The following is a 21,214-nucleotide window of genomic DNA, read 5'->3' as shown; positions in this document are numbered from 1 at the left end:
AATACTGTTTTGAGGCACAGATTTTTTAAAGATGCTTCCTCTAATGGTTCAAATGGGTGTTCCATTAATGCTTTTAAGACCAACAATAGGTCCCAAGGTGGAACTTCTGATCTGATGATAGGGCAAAGTTTTTTCAATCCCTGAAAAAATCTTTTCAATAGGATTCCTGAAGCCCAGTGAAAGTCAGCGTGTGCTGAAATCGCTGTTACCTGTCCTTTAAGCACAGAAATACTTAAATTGCGTTCTACCCCTGCTTGTAGAAATTCTATGATGGTGACTTCAGATATTCTGAGAGGGTCATGACCTCTTGCTTTGCACCATTCTACAAAGACCTCCCAAGTTCTGGCATACTTTATGTGTGTCGATTTTTTCTTTAAAGCAAAGATGGTAGATACTGTGGAGTCGGATAATCCCAACCGATTAAGCTTTAGCCTTTCAGTGTTGTTCGTCTGGCTGCAACTGCAAGGCCCATGGATCTGGCTGCCACCCTTGCTCCCTCAAGGGAGGCTTCAGAAGCAAAATTGTTTGCTGTTTTAATGTCTTGAATTATATCCAGAATTCTATATTGATCTGCTCCTTCTTTAACCGCTTTCTCAACCTCAGATATCCAAATGCTGTTGGCTCTGGTGAGTGATGTGGTTGCTACCGTTGTTTTGCAAGCTTTCCCTCCTGCAAGGTACAGCTTCATTAGAATGGCATCTTGCCTTCTTTCCATGGCATCTTTGAGGGAAACTCCCTCATCTACTGGCAATGTTGTTCGTCTAGCCACTCTGGTGATTGCTGCATCTACTTTGGGCACAGAATTCCAAGATTACACATCTTTTTCTGAAAAAGGAAACATTCTGTTAAACCTCTTAGATTCCCCCAGTTTTTTGTCAGGGGTTTCCCATTCCGCATTTATCATGCTAGCAATCACATCATGGACCGGAAACACCTGTGTTTTCTTTTCTCTAAATCTGAACATTTTATCTTGTTTGGGTAGCGGTTCTTCTTCATCTAAGTCTAGTGTGATTCTCATGTGTCTTATGAGTGGCTCAATAAAATCAATATTGAAAGCTGATTCCTCTGCTTCTTCTATATCTGTTTCTGATATTTCCCCTTCAGAGGAAGCAGAATCTCTTTCTTGTACTGTTCTAGATGATCCGGCTGTCGTCCCTGCACTGGCAGCAGGTATGCATCCTTGTTTACTCAGATTATGCATTACTTTACCCATGACTTCATCTACCATAGTAGCCATGGATTGCATCCAGTCCATCATGTTATTCAGTTGTTCCATGGGAGGATTGCTAGCCTCCATTAGGCATTTTGTGCACAGCCTTTGATCCAGCATGGCCAGTTCACCACATGCTATACACTCCCGTCTGGAACTTTTACATCTTTCTGGCTGATTTTCCTGTGATGGGCTCCTATAAATAAAAAGGAGTAAAGTTACTTACTTTTTGAAAAGTCAGTCCCAAAAGCTCTCTCCTTAGATAATGCTTACCCCCTTGAGCCTGAGTGTGAACGCCTATTACTCATTACAGACAGCCTGCAAGAGATATGTACACCACTGGATAGTCATTTTACCAAACCTGAGCTCCCAGCGTGATTTAATCCATATCCACAGGTAACTACTTACACCTGGGACCAGCAATGCACTACTTCAACCACTCTGCTTCTTTTTAACAGCAATAAGACGCCAGACAAAAACAGCATAAAATGGTTGAAATGTTTGTCTACACTACGCCTCCCGTCCCTTTAAATCTTACCAGGAAGTGCGCACATGCGCAGTAGTGCTTCCGGGTTAGGCGTGACGTCATAGGGCGCATCATCGTCTTATTGCGCATTGCGACACACATCGCTGTAGGCAACGGATGGCCATAAGCCCGCCGGCTTCTCCTGCGGCTCACATGAGAACCTGTATCTCGGCCAGAGGAGCTTCAAACAGAGTAGAGCGGCTCTGCTGGTACATTGTGGGGGTATTGCATGACAGGAAGAAAAAGAATGGGCGCCAGAGCTGGGGGAAGTCCTTTTATTCGTCACTTCCTGTGCCTTTCTCACGGCAGGAGGGATTAACCATTTGTGTGCCCACTGCCATGTGAAAGGAACAGGAAATGGGTATATACAGAATAGTTTATGTGAATGTATGGAGGGGTCATGTCAGTGTGTGTGTATGTGTGGATGCTGGGTTTCATTTGGAGGGGTTGAACTTGATGGACTTTGGTCTTTTTTTCAGCCCTATCTAACTATACAGCATTTGTAGCTGCTGCTCTCTCCTCCCCCCTTGTTTCCTGCCTGTCTAACTTCCAGGCTCAGCAGTTCCTGTCTCACTCGCTCCCATGTATAGGTTTCTCTTCTGTGTCCTCTCACTCCCTCTGCAGCTGTCTCTCAGCTGCAGGAGCCTCGGTCTCGCTCCACCCTCACAAGATTCCTCTCCAGCCTTGCTCCCCCTCCTGTCCGTTTTTAAGTCTTGTTCCCTATCCACAGGGTCAAGTCTTGCTCCCCCCCCCATCTCTTGTCTTTTCCCCTCCTCTGCTGCAGCCCATGATGATGACATCATGCAGGGCAAGCAAGTTCAAAAAGAAGCCGAAAAAATAGAAGATGCATGAATGCATGTGCCTACCCCAAAAGGACTACAGGAAAATACATAAACATCAGCAAGTGGGACAACAGCAAAATAGAAAACAGTGTGGAATTTTGTAGTGATCTACAGAAAGAAAATGAAACAAACTGCACACAGAAACTGTAGATTATAATGAATAATGTACCCCTACTTAAATTTATGAAAATATTAATAGTCACCTTGGAGTTATGTGGGTGACATAAAATATCTTTATAAATTACAGCAGGAGGTACATTATCCATAGGCCAGAAAGTCAGCAGGGGACCATGACACAACATATGTAAAATGGTAAATGACATATTCTAATGCTTGCTGTGCTAAGGAACACTCCAAGCTGTGATGAGAGAGCTTTAAAAGTCTTGTAGTATCCTAGAGAAAGAAAAGGTCAATAGCCTGACAAGAAATTTAGATCAACTGTCTAGTAAACCATCTGGGTAACCTAAAGTTTTTACAGGACTCTAGAATGCTCATAAGATTTCTTATGATTGCCATCATCAAGAGGACACGATGATCTGTTTAGACAGATATAGTGCCCTTAGTAAGTTAAAGGAGGAGCACTTTCGCGCTACTAGCACATTTACATCAACTGGCTGGGCACAATAGTTAGCCATGGGAGAGCTAGAAACAAAATTTTTTGCCTACCTTTAGTTCGTTTGCTCTCTTGTTTCTCTGGTTCGGACCCTTTCCTTTTTGTTATGCGCGGATACTCTATTGTATTTGAGGGACTACTTGTGGTAGCCTTGGTGCCTTTTAATTCAGCAACTTTCTTAAAAACACATTAATCACATCAATAAACATTAATTTCCATCAGAAATATTAACAAAGAGCAAATTGAATACTTGGATCACAGATAGACCTGCACAAGAAAATTAAGCCAGATAAACTGGTGGAAGATGCATTGTAAAGCGTCATGGTGAAGTAATAATAAAATAATGTTTTATATCTGATCCCTGGGCCAATGTTGTTAAAGGAGAACTAAATCATACCAAATAATCTACCCCACCCCCCCCCTTCACCCACAAGAGCTATTCTGTTCAAAAGTCTCCATGTGTGCTGACTTGCAGAGATGAGCAGTGGAGTTTAAAGGTGTCATCTTCTGTCTTGTGATCGTCTTCTGTCACTGACCCCATCTTAAAAACAAATGCTCTAAAAGGCTACACATTTATTATTATTGCTAATTTTTATTAATCATCTTTCGTTTCAAGCACTCTCCTATTCTCAGTCCAGTCTCTTATGTAAATCATGCATGGTTGCTAAGGAAAATTGAACCCTAGCTACTAAATTGATCAAATTGCAAACTGGTGCGATGCTGAATAAAAATTAAATAACTCAAAAATAGCAAAAAATAAAAATCAGTTGTAAAATGTATCAGAATGTCACTCTCTACATCAAACCAAAAATGTATTTAAAGGTGAACAACCCCTTAAAGGATACAATCCTTCAGTTCCCCTCACCTGGAGCAATACAACAAATGGATTCACTGCTGGATGCCATTATGCCCCCCCCCGAAATCAAATTATACTTTTCAATGTAAATTCAAAAATAGTAATGTAAATAGCAGTGGAGGAGTCTGGTAGCACAACTAGAGTGAACATGACACCAATGGATGTGGGGAAAATGACTACAGTCCTATACACTGAAACATGCAAATTTGACAGGGATTCAGTTACTTTTTCAAGTCATGGTTTCAAGCAATAAAAGAAAAAATGCAAATTGAGAAATGAAATACCAATACAGTATAACAAGACTCACCTCCTTGTGCTGCTTTCCAAGAATGTGTGCTGGCCACAATAACTCACTTTTAATTAGACTATTGCAGACAACACAGGACAAGTGACCAAGGCTGTTATACGTAAGGACAGTCAAAGACAAATTACATAAAATATTAAGACAAAGAATGCTAGAGGGGTGGTGGAATGTGCTTCTATATGAAACAAAATTAATGTGCAGCCTTAGCAATAAAAAAAAACCACACTGAACCAGGTAAAACGCTAAAGTTAACTGGTGTTTTTGATTTATCTGTTGTTAATTCAGTCATGACACACCTAATTATTAGGACCTCATGTCAAAGCACATTTCCAGTAATTCTCATCCAAAAAGACTCGTGCATTACAGCAATCTGCACATTGCAGAATCTATTCTATTCAATGGGGTGTTGGAGCAGAAGTTCAGAGGCAGGTCATGCTGCATGGAATAAGGGGCATTACACGTCCGTAGTAGTAAATATATAAACTACAGCTACTTTGGTGCCCTAATAACGCTCAATAACAAAGTAATGGCTTCTGACAGTTCCTATATTAGACACAAAATATCATATCCAACCCACACGCCTAGGTTTCTTGATCTCTGTTTCTTAACTCGACAAAAGGATATTTAGCAAGTGGAGACTCTATTCGTTTTTTAGAAGAGCTTTCCCGCTGCTTTGCTTTCATTAATTTCCGCAGCTCTTCTTGCGCCACAAGTTTCTTTTTTCCAGGGACAGCCATACTATCATCTCACGGTAGCGGCTAGTTCCTATCTTTGGAAGGAACCTCCGTGACGTCTCGGTCATGTGGTCATACCATGTGACCGCTCCATTGCGCATTACCCATTGGTAGTGGCTAGTTCCTATCCTCGGAAGGGACCTCCGTGACGTCACCGTCATGTGGTCATACCATGTGACCGCTCCATTGCGCATTACCCATTATTGAGCGGTACATTCAAACAGAATGGAGCGCTAATGGATTCTACTGACAGGCAGGACCTGCAACTTTTAGTCTCTGTGGCTGGCAACTTGTAATGTAGGTTTAGTATAGGCTGTAACCTCTACTCTAGATTTTGAGGCAGTTACTTTGTCACTGGATATTTGTATCTGGGCTATGGGGGGGGGCATCATTGTGCCTCTGATTTGCTATGGGGGATATCACTGCTGGGAGGAGCTACTGTGAATAAAGCATCTGGCCCTCCCTTGTACCTATTTAGTGTATCTGACAGTACACACTGGCGTGTGCCAAACTAGGCCAGGCGTTGAGAGAGTTGCACATGTGTCTGGATCTGCTTGCATCTGAATCCAGCAGAAGCCTAGAAGGGGGGCTGTGGATATAGCCTAGGGGCCTTATATCTCATGAATCCACCACTGGTGATGATATTAAAATCAAATCATCTTGATTCAAAGGGCCACTATTGTCCATCTGCCCTGGTCCACATTTGACCAGTGTTAGAAAATGAGCCCTGTATACAGTTTGTGATCATGTTACATGGCAGCACAGATTCGAGTGCATCACAATTCATTAAAAATCACTCCTGTAACATCAGCTTCTATGACAGATATATGAATCTTTAAAAGTGAAAAAGTAGACCCAGCTTACGTTTCTATATTAAAATAATAAAAAATACATATGGGCACTTACTGACAGAGTTTTATACCCTGCCATTTCTAAATGGCAATGTTATTTTAAGTACATCTAACTAGAGATTATTAGATTATAAGATATCAATCAGAATCAGTTATAACCGTTTAACAAGGACTTGGAATGTAGTTTATTTTGGATGCCCGATTATATAATGCAGAACTCTACAACAGCTTGTGTGAGATTTTAGGAAACAATGTATTTTCAAATGATCTATTTATTTTACTTCCCGCCTTTTGAATGCATCTATTCAATACATTTATGTATTTTAATTAGGTTTTTAAGGTCCGTCAAATGCAAGAGTTCACTGGGAATGCCATTCTGTCCAGTGTGATGTATTTAATTCCTATGTAATAGTAGGGAAAAATGTATTATAAAAAAAACCATTGCTAGTAAGCATTATATATTGTATTTTAACAGGCAAAGAAAGTTATGTTCAATTGGGTGATAAATGTTAGGCAACCCCAGTGATTATACTTGCTTACTTATTACCCCCAGGTTGGTTATCATTTTAGAAGAAAACTGTACCGGTCCTGCATAATCATTTTCTGCTTCTTCTTTCTTCTCTGCATATCTTGAGTGGGTGCGCATATGCAGTAGTGATAAGACAGCTATTTGCTTATATGTTTGACTTCTATATAAGTATATTCTTATACGTTCCACTGAAATATGCAAATGTGCACCTGGACTGGATTGGACAGAAGATGTAGAAAGAAGATGTCAGGAAAGCATTCCTTTACTAGAAAGCTAGGACAGTGCAGTTTTCAGTGAATAGGGGAAGCAACCCAGGGTCTCGGGTAAGCAATTATCATCACTGGAGGATGGGGGGTGAGTGCCTAATGATTTGAAATCCCAGTAATTATACCAATATATGCAGTATATTTTAAAAATAGTTCATTTGAGATTGTATCATATAATATATTTTTTTAATTCCTTTAAATGCCATAAAGGGTGATGAGCACAGCACAATGAAAAGGAGAAGAATTATTCAGAAAATGGGATGCACTGCCTCAATTCAGATAACTCATTTAATCCTGTATCCCGAATACGAGGTAGCATTCTCTTCATATTATCCAAACTGTGAGGAATTATTTGTACTTTGTCAAAAGCAATAATTATATACAATAGATATTTTCTTTGAAATAATAGTGATAAAATATTTGGACTTTTTTTACTTTGCAGTTTAAACAATGTTGTAAATATAGAGGAAACAAATCCTGTGATTGTGTGGGGGCCTGGGAAAGAGGGGCCAGAACCACAGGGTCTGCTTCCTCTAAAGTTACGTGGACCCCTCTCCCCAGCCACTCTCTTACCTTAGGCCAGGGAAGGTGGATGCAGGTGGCCGGGAGACTGCGTGGGACAGGGATGGGCTGGGTTGATGGGGCTTGCAGTGCGCTGGCCCCTTCAAAGATTTTTTTTTGCAGGGGGGCCTGGGGCACTTTAGTTACACCACTGAGTTTAAACATACATGTTTAGCAGGCTACACCTTAGTGCATAACATAGTGAGGTTCCATAAGTACTTTGCAGCTTTGGATGGATCTATTATTTGGAATGATTGGGACCTGGTGTATATATAATAAATTTAGATTACCTTACTTTAAATAACTGAGAACACTTGAATAGTCAAAACTTGATCACTAAAAAATCATGAAAAACAACTCGAACACAGTAACAGTCATTTTACTCTTTACATGAATAGGCTAGAAATAGGAATTTTAAAATTGCTTGATTTTTCTAAATATCTCCCCATTGACTTTGTATAGAAACTCACCAGCTTTAAGATGCTAAATGCAATTATTCAAGCAGATATTCAATATCTATTTTTTTTACATTTTCTATAAACATTTAGGAGCAGATATATCAAAATGTGAGTGTAGACTTTAATAAATAAAATCTCACCTCATTTTATTAATTCCTATGGGATTTTTAGAACCAGTAACGTAACTGGTGTGGGACATGCAGCCAGACCCCACCCCCCGCCGTACACGATTTTCTGGCTAGAATGTGAGTGTGAGCATGTGAGCTGCCGGAGGGCCCTGAGGGGTGTGAGCCCTGGTCTAATCACACCCCCTTGCATTTCATTCTTGTCTTTTAACACATAGTAACCAATAAGCAGTTTGTGTTTACTGTTCCACTCTTGGAAAGAAATATCTCATTGGTTGATATAGATTAGTAATTGTTTTCAAACTTTCCACCATTTATCACGATCAATACTATAAAATTAATTTTGCTAGATCAAACAGAGCACGGAGAAAAGGAGATAACAGTATTTTTTTTTTAAATGCCCCCTGCCAGCGCTAGGCTACCCACATCGTGCATGTGACGTCACGCGTATGCGCATAATGAGAAATTTGGTGCACCGTAGCCTAGCTTTGGTGGGGGGAGCTGCTTTTTTTTTTTTTTTAAATACTGTTATCCCCAACCAGAATGCGGGCTCTATTAGCCTTTGGTTTGGGATAACATTTTTACTCAACAGGTGCCCTTTAAAGGGGTTATTTATCAAAATCCAAAAAAAAAATTTCCCAATATTTATCAATACATTTTTAAAAAAAAATCTGGTGTGGGAAATACTCTATGAAATAGTTAAAAAATAACAATCATACTTTTTTTTGGATTTGACCATAACTTTTTCAGATTATTGCCAGAAAACCGCAATTTTTTCAGATTATTGAACAAAACCCAGCGCAGATTAGGATATCTTCCAAATGTAAAGGGGACATCTTCCATTGACTTTGACATGAAGTTAATGGCAGATTTGAGATCGAGTGCTTTTTTATTCTGCCTAACATCATTGAAGTCTGACCAGAAAAAAAATTTACTTTAATAAATAACCCCCTAAGCATTTAAAATGCTAAATAAATGCATATATTGGCCTGTATCCTTCTGTAAAAATTAAATTTGCAAGCCCTATGACTATCCTCAAACCACATGGGGAGGTACATTTAAGGTGAATTTAAAATTAATGTGAGTTTTTTAAAAACTCCCCTAAACTCCCATAAATTTTAAATTTGACGAATTGAAATTTGGATGAATTAAATCCAAATGTATCCCATTGATTTAAACTGCAATTTGGCAAGACCAATATCCTTTCAATAATTTCAAGCTGATTTAACACAATTCCCTGATTTTTACATTTTACAACATTATTATTTTGGGTCCTCTTATAAACATAGTGATAAAAGTAAATTTATTTATTTTGATTAAAATATGTTAAATATTTATGGTGAAAGCTCATATATTTAAATTAACACTTTAAATTACTTGATTTTATATAAAATAAATATAATTTTGAAATATCAAGTACATATATTAAATATAATAAATATTACTGTAATAAACATTTTATTTAATTTAAATGAACAACTATTAATACATTTAGCATTTTTTACAGGTGGCTAATCTAAGAGAAAAAAATCGATCAAGAGAAAAATAATTGATCTATACAGAAATGGTGTTAGGCGAGTTGCTGAAATGAAAAGACACATGGATGCCTTTGTCTTAAAAGAGCTTTTCTTGGGTCTAGAACTCCCTGAAGGAACTTGAAGACAATATAAGCCAACAAGAAAAGACCTTGCCAATGTAATGTACAAAGCAAAAAGTGAATGGCATGATTCAACATTAGACCAAGAAAATATCCTTGACCTTATAGAACAATGGAAGATGCAAAATCCAAATGACAAAATGTTTTGTCGTCCAAGTTGCTGCACCACTGAAAACAAACATCAGACTTTCTTATTCTGTTACCAAAATGATTGGCAGCATAAATTACTAGTGATGTATGGAAACCATATAACACTTCTTGATGCTGCATATAGAACAACAAGTTATGCTCTGCCCCTGTTTTTCCTCTGTGTTCCGTCTAATGTTTGCTACCTGGTGGTTGGAGCTTTTGTTACGTATAATAGTTGGTACAGCACTCTCCAATATGTTTTAAATAGACTTACTCTACTCAATTAATTGAGTGGTGCAGGAAATAAAAAATTGATTTAAATAACTAAAATGCGAAAAAGTATCTCCAAACTTGCACTCGGTATTTAGTCAATCATTGAATATTAATTTATTTTAATTATCCTCGCAGCCACCTGATTCAATAAGTTGGAACTCCATAAATATATGCAAATTAATTATCTTTAATACAAAAAATCACATTTAAATTAATAACACGATTAAACATTATTAATAAAGTGCGTAAATTGATAATGGGTTAGAAAACTGGAACTGTTAATCAATTAATGTAAAAGTTCATGATTAGTTGGAGGTCAATTAATATGAAAGTTCATCATTGCTAGATAGTAAATTCATCTGTTATGAACCAGTTAATAGCAACGTTTTGATTCCTTGATTATGGTTAGTTTGTTAGTGTCCCAGAAAAAGTTCATACATTTTCAAAGTGATCAGTTAAGAAAGTTTGAGAAATTTCACTGGAAGTACGCTAGTTCCATTCACTCCTTCTTCTTGCTCATTTTGAATTATCAAATTGCCAATTTGTTTATGCTGCTACTTTAAGTATTTGTCCTTTCAGCTGGAAACCAATTGGAAACAAATGTAGCAGCATATGGCAATATTTGTAACTTTATCGTCCTTCTATAGCCAGCTAATTTGGAGACACAGCCAAAACGCAACAAAGTACTATAAAAGAAACTGTTGCTTAATAGATAACATGTTGATTGGCATTCCCAGGGCCCAATGTTACTCGGAAAGAGCTGCGCTTACTCGCGCTTCTAATATAACAGGGAATGAATTGCTGTGGCATACATTACCGCTTCTAAAGTACTGCCACGTGTTGCTTCCGGGTGAATGCACACCGCTCTTTATCCGATTCTCGGGGCATTTACATCACCGCTTGTAGCGTTCATCTGGGCAATCCTTGCGGAAGTCATTGTCGGCTGTGAACACGCTGGCTTTTAGGAGGGCAGTGAGCAGAGGAGAATAGCGTTTACTTTCAGTGTTAACACGCTGTTTTGTTACCCAAGAAGAAAATACAGCAAGCATTAAAGAATCATTACATTTATTTAAAAACTGGAACAAAGAGTGGAAACCAAAGTGTTTTCTTGTGGATTTTTGTCAAGAGGAGATTTATGCAATATTTGAAACATTTCCAGGTATATTTTTATATTCATATCCTGATTTTGTCTTTTTGCAATTAAAGAAACAGTAACACCAAAGTGTTTTAAAATAAGAATATAATCTATGGTTTCCCTCCACTTGTAATACTGGTGTGTAGTTGTACTTGTAATATCTACTATAGTTTATATAAAGAAGCTGCAGTGTAGCCATGGGGGCAGCCATTCAAGCACAGGATACAATGCACTAGGCCCCTCTGTGCCTAGTTAAGCCTCTGAATACAGTGCATGGTTTATGGCAACCACCTTTTCCTAAGTAGATGTCGTAGATTTTATTTAAAAACACAAAGTGTGGAGTTTTTTGGCCTGAAATCCAACCTGTTAGTGGTCAAGGCACAACCTGCATAATGCTATCCTTAGTGTAATTAAGATAAAATATAACCTTTAAAGGAGAAGGAAAGGTTAAAACTAAGTAAGCCTTATCAGAAAGGTCCATCTAAATATACCAGTAATGTTGCTCTAAGTCCCCTGTCAAAAGAAACACTGCATTTCTTTCCTTCTATTGTGTACTCATGGGCTTCTGTATCAGAATTCCTGCCTTCAGCTTAAACCTCATTTCCCTGGGCGTGAGCATGCTCAGTTTGCTCCTCTCCCCCCACCCCTCCCTTCTCTACTGTAATCTAAACCCAGAGCAGGGAGAGACTCAGGCAGGAAGTGATGTCACACCACATTAATACTGCAGCTCCTATACTAAACAAACAGAGAGTTTCTAGAGCTGTTTACTCAGGAATGGTAAAATATTCTACAGAATAAATATAGCATTCTAGCTTGCACTATTGCAGCTAATCTATTGGCAATAAAATGCCTCCGTGGCTTTCCTTCTCCTTTAAATTTCAATTGATTTTGAATAGCATTCACTGTATTTGTTTATATGTGTATAATTGTGGAATATAATTTTGGTGACTTTTACAAATGTTGTGCAACAGCTTTATTTTTCAGAATTTTATATTTAATCAAATAAATTATGTAAAATAATATTTTTGAATTACTGTCTTTTTTACTAGATACATCCAGCTAAATGTACAAAACTGTGAGACCTACAAAAAATATAAAAAAGAGATTCCGGATTTTCTGAGAAATCGGCCATGAGACTTTGTGTGGCATATGATGATGAGGCTTGACACCACCTTAGACAATAGCCACATAAAACGCTCAGACAGAAAATATGGTGTTTTTGAAGTAAACAGTGAGGAAAATGCCGCTAAAACCTATCAAGTTACCTTTAAAGATGGAATACCATCTTGCACTTGTGCAGACTGGTAAAACCACTTTTTACCCTGCAAGCACATTTTAAAATATGACAGTCAGTTAAAGTGGGTTAGGCTGAACCCTGTTTATTCTCAAAATCCCTTGTTTCTTTTAGATGAAGACTGGCTGTCTGCTAGTAGAGTTGAGCCAAAAATTGAGCAAGAGAGTGATTATATGGCCACTCCTTTATCAGACAGTAATGTTCTATACCTTCCAGAACGCAAGAAAAGCAGACGAAAGAAACTGATCCACAACTGTGTTCAGAATTGAAAGCGGATTGTACATATTTACAAAAGAATGAAACATACCTTGAAGAACTTGATGAGAACCTAAAATTCTTGCTGCAAAATGTACAAGCAAACATTCCATTTGATAAAGAATTGCCGCTTATCGAGACCCTGAAAAAAAAAATCAATAAGTCAAAAAATACATCCACTTAAAAAGGCACAGTATGGAAGGAGCAAACAGCTTGGATCAAATAGATATGGGCAAAAAGCCGAAATGTTTAAAGATGACACCTGGAAAACTGTATTTTCCAATGATGAAAGCCAAAAGGAGCAGGAACCATCAAGTAACTGGTTGATAATCAACAACATAACACTGACTTTGGCTGACAAATCAGTTGTACAAAATAATGACTGCTTGATGACAACATAATAAATACCTGTCAGCACCTGATATCAAAGCAATTTGGAACAATTTCAGGATTCTTTGATACAGTGCTTCTGGCACATGGTTTCTTGTCACTACATGATAGTGACATCTACTTCAGATCCATCATGTAGGAGCACATTGGGTGTTTTCAGAAAGACATAACGGAACTATAACCATTTATGATTCATTAAAATCGTTACAGTTGTCAGAGGAACTGAAGAAACAAATGTTGTTATTTTGCCTATAACCACCTCTGGCATTGGGTCAGGCCCCCAGCTACTCTGTTATCACCAGGACTTACTGTACAAGAATCCAGTACTCCCACAGGGGCAGGCAAGGGAGACAAGTGTATACTCTGGGAAGGAGCTGGATGTAGTCAGACAGGCCTGGTCTGAACCACATAACAGGAGAAGAATTGTGAGGCAAACTCAAGGTCTCAAACAAGCTTGGGTCAGAACCAAGAAGTCACACAGTCGACAGGATCAGGAATCGGGAACCAGCAAAGCAGTATTCAGAGCACATAGGAGCAAGCATGCTTGACTATAACACGCAATGAGTCAGTGCATAGCAGGAGTTCATATAGCCAGACTAATGCCTTACACTGGTCACCTATGGCCAGATTAGCATTGGGAGAAAAAGGTATGCCTACTTGCAAATACAGGCAGGGGGGCCAGGTCCCCTGCCACTGTGTTCCCATGCTGAGCTGCACACCCACCGAGTTGCTCCCCTGCCAGCGCACAAGCGTGTGTGCGCATGTGTGCACCTTGTATTCCACCGAGTCGCACCCCCCCGCTGGCGCACAATGGCGTTCGTGTATGCGCACCTTGCATTGGCAAGATGAGCAGCGCAGGGAGCAGGACTGGGCCAGCGGGGCCCACAAGACATGGGGGCCCACTGGGTTTTTTCACGGAGCCCCGTCGGCCCAGTCTGATCCTGAATACAGGGATAGCAATAGCAGTGAACAATGCCCTTAGCTGTCTGCTAATATAGAGTAGAGGTACTGCAGACAACATGAAAATACCAGATTATTAGTTCATCTCCAGGCAGGATGTGAGAAGTTTCATGGATTGTTTGTACAGATACCATTCATCAGGCCATATTTACCATTAATAGGCTATATATGTTATTTATGAAGTAGTTATGTAAAAAAATACATTGTTTGCCCAGGTGCAGTTACCATAGCAACCTATCAGCAGTAAGCTTTTACTGCATTACAGAAAACATTTAAATGTTTTTAAAAACATCTTACATTAATAAGGTTAAGGTGGTCACTTAACTGGAAGGAAGTATCTGATTCATGCTTTAACAGACTAGTTTCTATCCCTATATTAGACCTGTCAGGTATTTGCCTATTACAGATTGTCCCTGTACTAAGTTAGAGAAGGTCCTTAGACAGGATGGGAATTAGCTGGTTCTTCTATACACTGACTAGTTTCCATCAGTATACTGGACCAGTATGGTAATTGCCTAATATAGATGTTTCATGTACTGTTACAGAAGGTCCTTAGACAGGATAGGAATTAGCTTGTTCATATATGAACGGACTAGTTTCTATCCCTATACTGGACCTGTCAGGTATTTGCCTAATACAGATGGCCCCTGTAATGTTAGAGAAGGTCCTTAGACAGGATAGGAATTAGCTTGCTCATATATGAACGGACTAGTTCCTATCCCTTTACTGGACCTTTCAGGTATTTGCCCAATACAGATGGCCCCTGTATTGTTAGAGAATCTCCTTAGACAGGATAGGAATTAGCTTGTTCATATATGACAGACTAGTTTCTATCCCTTTAGTGGACCTTTCAGGTATTTGCCCAATACAGATGGCTGATGTACTGTTAGAGAAGGTCCTTAGGATAGGAATTAGCTTGTTCATATATGAATGGACTAGTTCCTATCCCTTTACTGGACCTTTCAGGTATTTGCCCAATACAGATGGTCCCTGTACTGTTAGAGAAGGTCGTTAGACAGGATAGGAATTAGCTTGTTCATATATGAACTGACTAGTTTCTATCCCTTTGCTGGACCTCATATGAAGTAGCAGTAAAAGAGCTGAACACAGGATGATGTATTTCACACATCTTGTATATAAATAACCAAGTACTACCTCTAAAAATGGCAGAAATATGTAATTTAATGAGTTGCAAATTAGTTTCTATCTATTTAACATATCAAAAGGTTAATATATTGTGAGGGCCCTTTACAAGGTTTCACTTTTCTGCCCTAGCACGTCGATTGTCTTGATAATCTCGTCAGATGAGATTGCAACGTCAAAACAGATTACATAGGGCAGTGATAACAGAAAATCTATACATACCTACCGTGATTTTCCTTTCCTGGCTGGAACATGGCAGTGGGCAATAAAGGGTTACATCCCCCTGACGTAGGAAGGCACAGGAAATAGAATAAAAGCACTTCCAGGTCCCCACCCACGCCCATCTCAATGACTGGAGATTATACCCCCAAGTAGGGAGGGAACCCCTGCCCACTGCTATGTTCCAGTCCAGGAAAAGAAAATCACGGTAAGTATGTATAGATTTTCTGTTTTCCTGTACTTACACATAGCAGTGGGCAATAAAGAGATGTAAAAAAGCAAACCACATAGGGAGGGATTACTGAGAAGCTTTTATTGCAGCTGCTGAAAGGACACTGCGCCCAAATTCAGCTATATTATTGGAGTAAACGTCAAAGCAGTAGTGCTTAGAGAAAGTGTGAAGATTTTTCCAGGTAGCTGCTCTGCATATGTCATCTGCAGATACTTGGGCATAGAGGGCCCAAGAAGCCGCTATCCCTCTGGTGGAGTGTGCTCTTAAGGAAGATGGCCCAGGCACTGTCTGAGAGGAGTAAGCCATTTGAATGCATTGTCGGATACATATGGAGATAGCTTTTTTGGAGGCTTTTTGGCCACTTCTGGGACCTCCGTGGAGGAGAAGAAGGTTGTTTGACTTTCTGAAGCTTGCTACTTTTTGAAGGTAGACCTTCAGGCATCTCATGACATCTAAGAGATGGAGTCTATTTTTGTCTTTTTTGGATTGTCAAAGAATGTTGGAAGTATTATGTTCTGAGACATGTGGAATTTGGAGGCCACCTTAGGAACAAAGTTGTTGAGTTTTTAAGATGACTTTTCGTGAAGAAATGTTATCTTGTTCTCCTTGGCGGAGAGTGCATAGAGTTCCCCAACTCTTCAGGCTGAGGATATGGCGAATAGAAATACTGTTTTTAGGGTGAGGATTTTCAGGAATGTCCTCAATAGGTTCAAATGGCGTTTTGGTCAAAGTGTCCAGAACTAGGGAAAGGTCCCATGGGAGGACGGATTCTGACAAGATCCTTGAAGAACTTTTTAATCAGGGGGGAAGAGGCCCACTGTTTATCTGTGTATGCAGATATAGCGGATATCTGGCCTTTCAGGGTGGAGGTGCTAAGGTTAGCCTATAGACCTGATTGGAGGAACTCTATAATGGATATTTCAGATATGGATAAGGAAGCTCCATACTTCTCCAAGCCCCAGATCTTGCTGTACTTGGTAGATGTGGATATTTTCCTAGATGCTGTAAGGGTCTTGATAGGTTCGTCAGAGAGACCCATTTCCTTCAGCTTCATCCTTCCAAGCAGTCAGAGCCCAGCTTCCTGGATATGAATGTAGTGTGGCTCCCTGGTGAAGCAGGTTTGGAGCTGCTGGTAGTCGGAATGGCTCCTTTTGAAATAGATGGAAGAGGAGAGGGAACCAGGGTCTCCTTGGCTACCATGGTGTGATGAGGATCATGTGGGCTTTGTCCTCCTGAATTTTTTTGATAGTTCTCGCTATCATGGAGATTGGAGGGAAGATATATGCTTGGTGGAAGTTCCATTGGAAGGAGAACGCGTCCCAGAATGTTGTACACCTCCTGGTGCAGTTCCCATTCTCCTATTGCTGGAAACTTCCTGCTGAGGTGGTCCGCTAAGGAGTTCAAGGGTCCTGGGATGTAGGAAGCTTTGATAGCTTTCACATTCTTTTGTGCCCATTCGAAAATAGCTGTGGTCAAGGAAGACAGCTGTCTGGACTTGGTTCCTCCCTGATTGTTTATGTAACTTACTGTTGTAATATTGTCCGATTTGATCAAGATGGATTTGTTCTTTAGGTGTTTTTGGAGGCGACAGATGGCTAGAAGGAGCGCCCTCAGTTCTCTCCAGTTGGAGGATTTCTTGCTCTCTAGGGATTATTATTATTATTATTAACATGTATTTATATAGCGCCAACATATTGCGTAGCACTGTAAAGTAAATGTGTTTATACAACTACATCACATGAATTACATATATAGAATATATGGAGTAACAAACATCACAATCAATACAGGTACAAAGAGGTGAGGAAGGCCCTATGCATAGGCATACAGTCTAAAGGGAAGGGAGTAATACACAAGGTGTGGGAGTGGGCAAAATCGAAGTAAGTGGGTGAGAAATGTGGTACTGTATGTGGTGTTGCGTTTGGTAGTTAAGCAGAGTGAGGGTAGGCTTCTCGAAAGAAGTGCGTTTTCAGAGATTTTTTGAAAGCAGAAAGGTTGGGAGAAAGTCGGACAGACCGTGGGAGAGCGTTCCAGAGGAGGGGTGCAGCCCTTCCAAAGTCTTGAATGCGAGCATGTGAGGAGGTAATGAGAGAAGAGTTGAGTAGCAGGTCAGTAGAGGAGCGTAGTAAGCGAGTGGGTGAGTATATAGAGATGAGTTCAGAGATGTAGGGTGGAGCAGAGTTGTGAAGTGCTTTGAAAGTCAGTGTCATTAATTTGAATTTGATTCTGAAAGGTAACGGAAGCCAGTGCAGGGATTGACAGAATGGTGAGGCAGAGGAGGAGCGGTTGCTGAGGTGTATGAGCCTCGCAGCAGTGTTCATTATGGACTGGAGAGGTGACAGTCTCTGGAGGGGGAGGCCAATTAAAAGAGAGTTGCAGTAGTCTAGACGCGATATGATGAGAGAGTGAATACGAATTTTGGCAGCGTCTTGGGTGATAAATGATCGTATTTTGGATATGTTCCTTAGGTGGAAGTGACATGATTTAGTAAGTGACTGGATATGAGGAGTGAATGACAGGGCAGAATCTAGGATAACCCCAAGGCACCGGGCCTGGGGAGAGGGGGTGATAGTGGAATTGTTAACTATGATGGATACTTCGGGGATGCTACTGGTGTTAATTGGAGGAAAGAGAACCATTTCAGGGATGTCTATTTCCCCTGAATCTGGAATTGTTTGTAGCGGCCTCCCCAGCCTGTGTGGCTTGTATCCGTTGTTATGATCTCCCAGTTCGGGGAAGCGAAGGATACTGGAGTTTCCAGGTTCCTTCTCTTGAGTCACCAGGATCCCTGGAGAAGTCTCGCATGGATTCTGGCCCATTTTATAGAGTCTATTGTAGACGTAATTATGATTTGTTGGCATATTCTGGCAGTTGTGATGGGATGGAGAGACAGTTGTTTCACTTGATGGATTATGTCTGAGACTCTCTTCTCTGGTAGTCTGACTTGGAGTTTTTTGGAGTTGATAAGGACTCCTAGGAATAGGATCTCCTCTTGTGTAGGTTGTAGTTTGGATTTTTCCTAGTTTACAATCCATCCCCATTCTTTCAGGGTATCCAGGACGACCTTTATGTGTTGTAATAGGAACTTCCTTGATGGTGCCTTTATAAGCATGTCGTCGAGATATGCAAATCTTTGGATTCCGTCCAGTCTCAGGAAGGCCATCATAGGGGCTAGAATCTTCGTAAAGACCCTTGGGGGGTTGCTAGTCCAAATGGAAGGGCTTGGTATCCGTAGTGTTTGCCCAGGATTATGAACCTCAGGAATTTTTTGTGTGCCTCCAAAACTGGAATTTGGAGATAGGCATCCTGGATGTCTATTTTTGCCATCCAGTCTCCATGGTTTATAAGTTGACATATTGACCTCAGAGTTTCCATCTTGAAGTTCTTTGTTTTGAAAAACTTGTTCAGATGTCTGAGGTTGAGTATGACCCTGAAGGTTCCGTTTGTCTTTCTTTTCAGGAAGAGGTGTGAATAGAATAGTGATTAGAGGTGTGAATAAGTCTCTTTGGGGGACTTCTGAGATTATCCCACTGTGTAAGAGGTCTGAGAGTATGCTCTTTAGGTTTAATACTGCTTCCTGAGATTTGGGTTTCTCTGAGGAAACAAAGGTACTGGTTGGGTAGGTGTGGAGGTCTAGCCTGTAACCTTCACTGAGGATCTTCAGTACCCAAGAATCCGATATGTGTTGAGCCCACAGTCTTGAATAGCTTTATTCTTCCAAGACAAGGCGGGGGCTCGCGCACCTTCATGCAGATTTTTTATCGGATTTGAAATCCTTTCTCCTGGCCCAGGGTTGACCCTGGCCTCTGGCCCTCCAGGGCTGTCTGAAGGAGGGCTTTCATGGTCTGTATTGTTTGGCATCTTGGAAAGGGTTTTTCTGAAAGGGTTTCTTCTTCCTTTTGTCTTGTGGGAGAAAAGCTGATTACCCTGCCGATGCTTTTGATATGATATTATCAAGTCGCGCCCCGAATAATAGGGACCCTTCTAAAGGAAGTGAGCAGAGATTGTGCTCACTTTGGGGATTGCCATGCCAGTGGCGCAACCAGTGAGCTCTGCGGGCTGCAACGCTAAGCCCCATGGCTTTGGCGGAGAATTTGACCAGGTCCATGGAGGCTTCTGTAGTGAACTTATTATTGATGTCTTGAACCATATCTATCAGTTTTTTTCTCTCGATTCCAGTTTTTATGGATTGTTCAAGGTCATCTATCCACATTTGATTAGCTTGTGCTAGTGTGGTAACCGCTACTGAGGCTTGGTTAGTTATTCTGGATACTAGATAGGATTTCTTTAGGGTCATGTCTTGTCTCCTCTCCATTTCATCCTTCAGTGATACCCCTTCGTCCACAGGTAGTGTGGTGCGTCTTGCTACTATGGTTATAGTTGCATCGACTTTCGGGGCAGACTGCCAGAATTTGAAATCATCTTCCTCAAAAGGGTACATTTTTTTGATTCTTCTGGAAATGCCTACTTTTTTTGTCTGGCATTTTCCATGATGGTTTCTTTAATCACTTTGTGAACAGGAAATTTTGCACCTTTTTTGACTACCGACTTGAACATTCTGTCGTGTTATGGAGTGTCTTCGGTAGTGTCAAGTTCTAGAGCTATTCTCATGGCTTTAATCAGGGGATCTAGGTTGAAAGAACCTGTGTCTTCTTGTTCTTCTGATTGGGATAGTTCCCCTTCAGAGACGCTGGAGTAGCTTGGGAGCTCCCCTCGTCTATCGGGCATCTCAGCGACTGGTCTGCTGCTGTTGCCTGCCGTAGAGGAGGGTGGCTTGTATTTGTCCCCGATTTTATTCAAGACCCTCTCAGTGACTTGATTGACCATTTCATTCATAGATTCTTTGATGGTGTTCTGCATCCAATCTTTAAGCTTGTGTAAGTCGGGGGAAGGGCCTGCTGCGTCATGTAGGCATCTTTCACATAGCCTTTTATCAGGTAGGGCTGCATCTCCGCAGGCGATACAATCATTTCTGGGTGTCTTTCTCTTTTGAGATTCCTCTCTTGGAGGGGGACTTCTGGAAAAACATAGTAAAAGCATTGCTCACACGCTTTTCTTATCCCTTAGAGAAGCTCTCTTTAGTGCACTTACCCCCTGGAGCCTGAGCGTCTGCTCATGGTAGACAGTCTGCAAGATAAATGGAGTAATCTTGTCAGACAACAACACAGCAGAGGTTTTGGTAATCTGAAGAAGATATCCTCCTCTGGTATAGTTTTTGCAAGAAAAAAGCACCAGACTGTGCTTACCTGTGTATTGGCGCGTGCCTTTTTAAATTGTGCGCCAATGCGCGTGCATGTTTTCGCCGTGTTCCGTAGGCACTATGCATGTTATCGCGTATGCGAGTTTTCGCCGTGTTCCGTAGCTCCATATTATGAGTCTTATGGCAGAATTGCAACTTATTGTGCCGTAGGCAAAAAAGGCCTGAAGCCCGCCGGCTTCCCCTGGGGCACTCACATGGTGAGAACCTCGGCCCCAGACGCTTCAGAAGGAGAGAGAGCAGCTCCTCTGGTATGGGGGGTATTTCCTCGACAGGAGAATTGAGATGGGCGCGGGTGGGGACATGGAAGTGCTTTTATTCTATTTCCTGTGCCTTCCTACGTCAGGGGGATTTAACTCTTTATTGCCCACTGCCATGTGTAAGTACAGGAAATA

The 21,214-nt window shown here is 40.6% G+C and overlaps 1 protein-coding gene across 1 annotated transcript in view; it reads right to left on the bottom strand.

Moving 5' to 3' along the window:
- znf830.S (zinc finger protein 830 S homeolog) overlaps positions 1-5,141 on the bottom strand; it is a 31,382-nt gene extending 26,241 nt beyond the window's left edge. Inside the window, exons 1-3 of the mRNA NM_001094607.1 lie at positions 4,976-5,141; positions 4,355-4,454; positions 3,245-3,368 (exon numbers count right to left, since the gene is read on the bottom strand). Of these exons, the coding sequence (NP_001088076.1) occupies positions 3,245-3,368; positions 4,355-4,454; positions 4,976-5,088 (337 nt within the window). The 5' untranslated portion in view covers positions 5,089-5,141. The remainder of the gene's footprint in view (positions 1-3,244; positions 3,369-4,354; positions 4,455-4,975) is intronic.
- Positions 5,142-21,214: the final 16,073 nt, after the last annotated feature.

This window comes from Xenopus laevis, chromosome 6S, assembly GCF_017654675.1.
Source record: "Xenopus laevis strain J_2021 chromosome 6S, Xenopus_laevis_v10.1, whole genome shotgun sequence".
In the NCBI taxonomy this organism is placed as follows: Eukaryota; Metazoa; Chordata; class Amphibia; order Anura; family Pipidae; genus Xenopus; species Xenopus laevis.
Note: the sequence above shows the minus strand (reverse complement) of the source record. Positions and strands in the feature narration are given on the sequence as shown.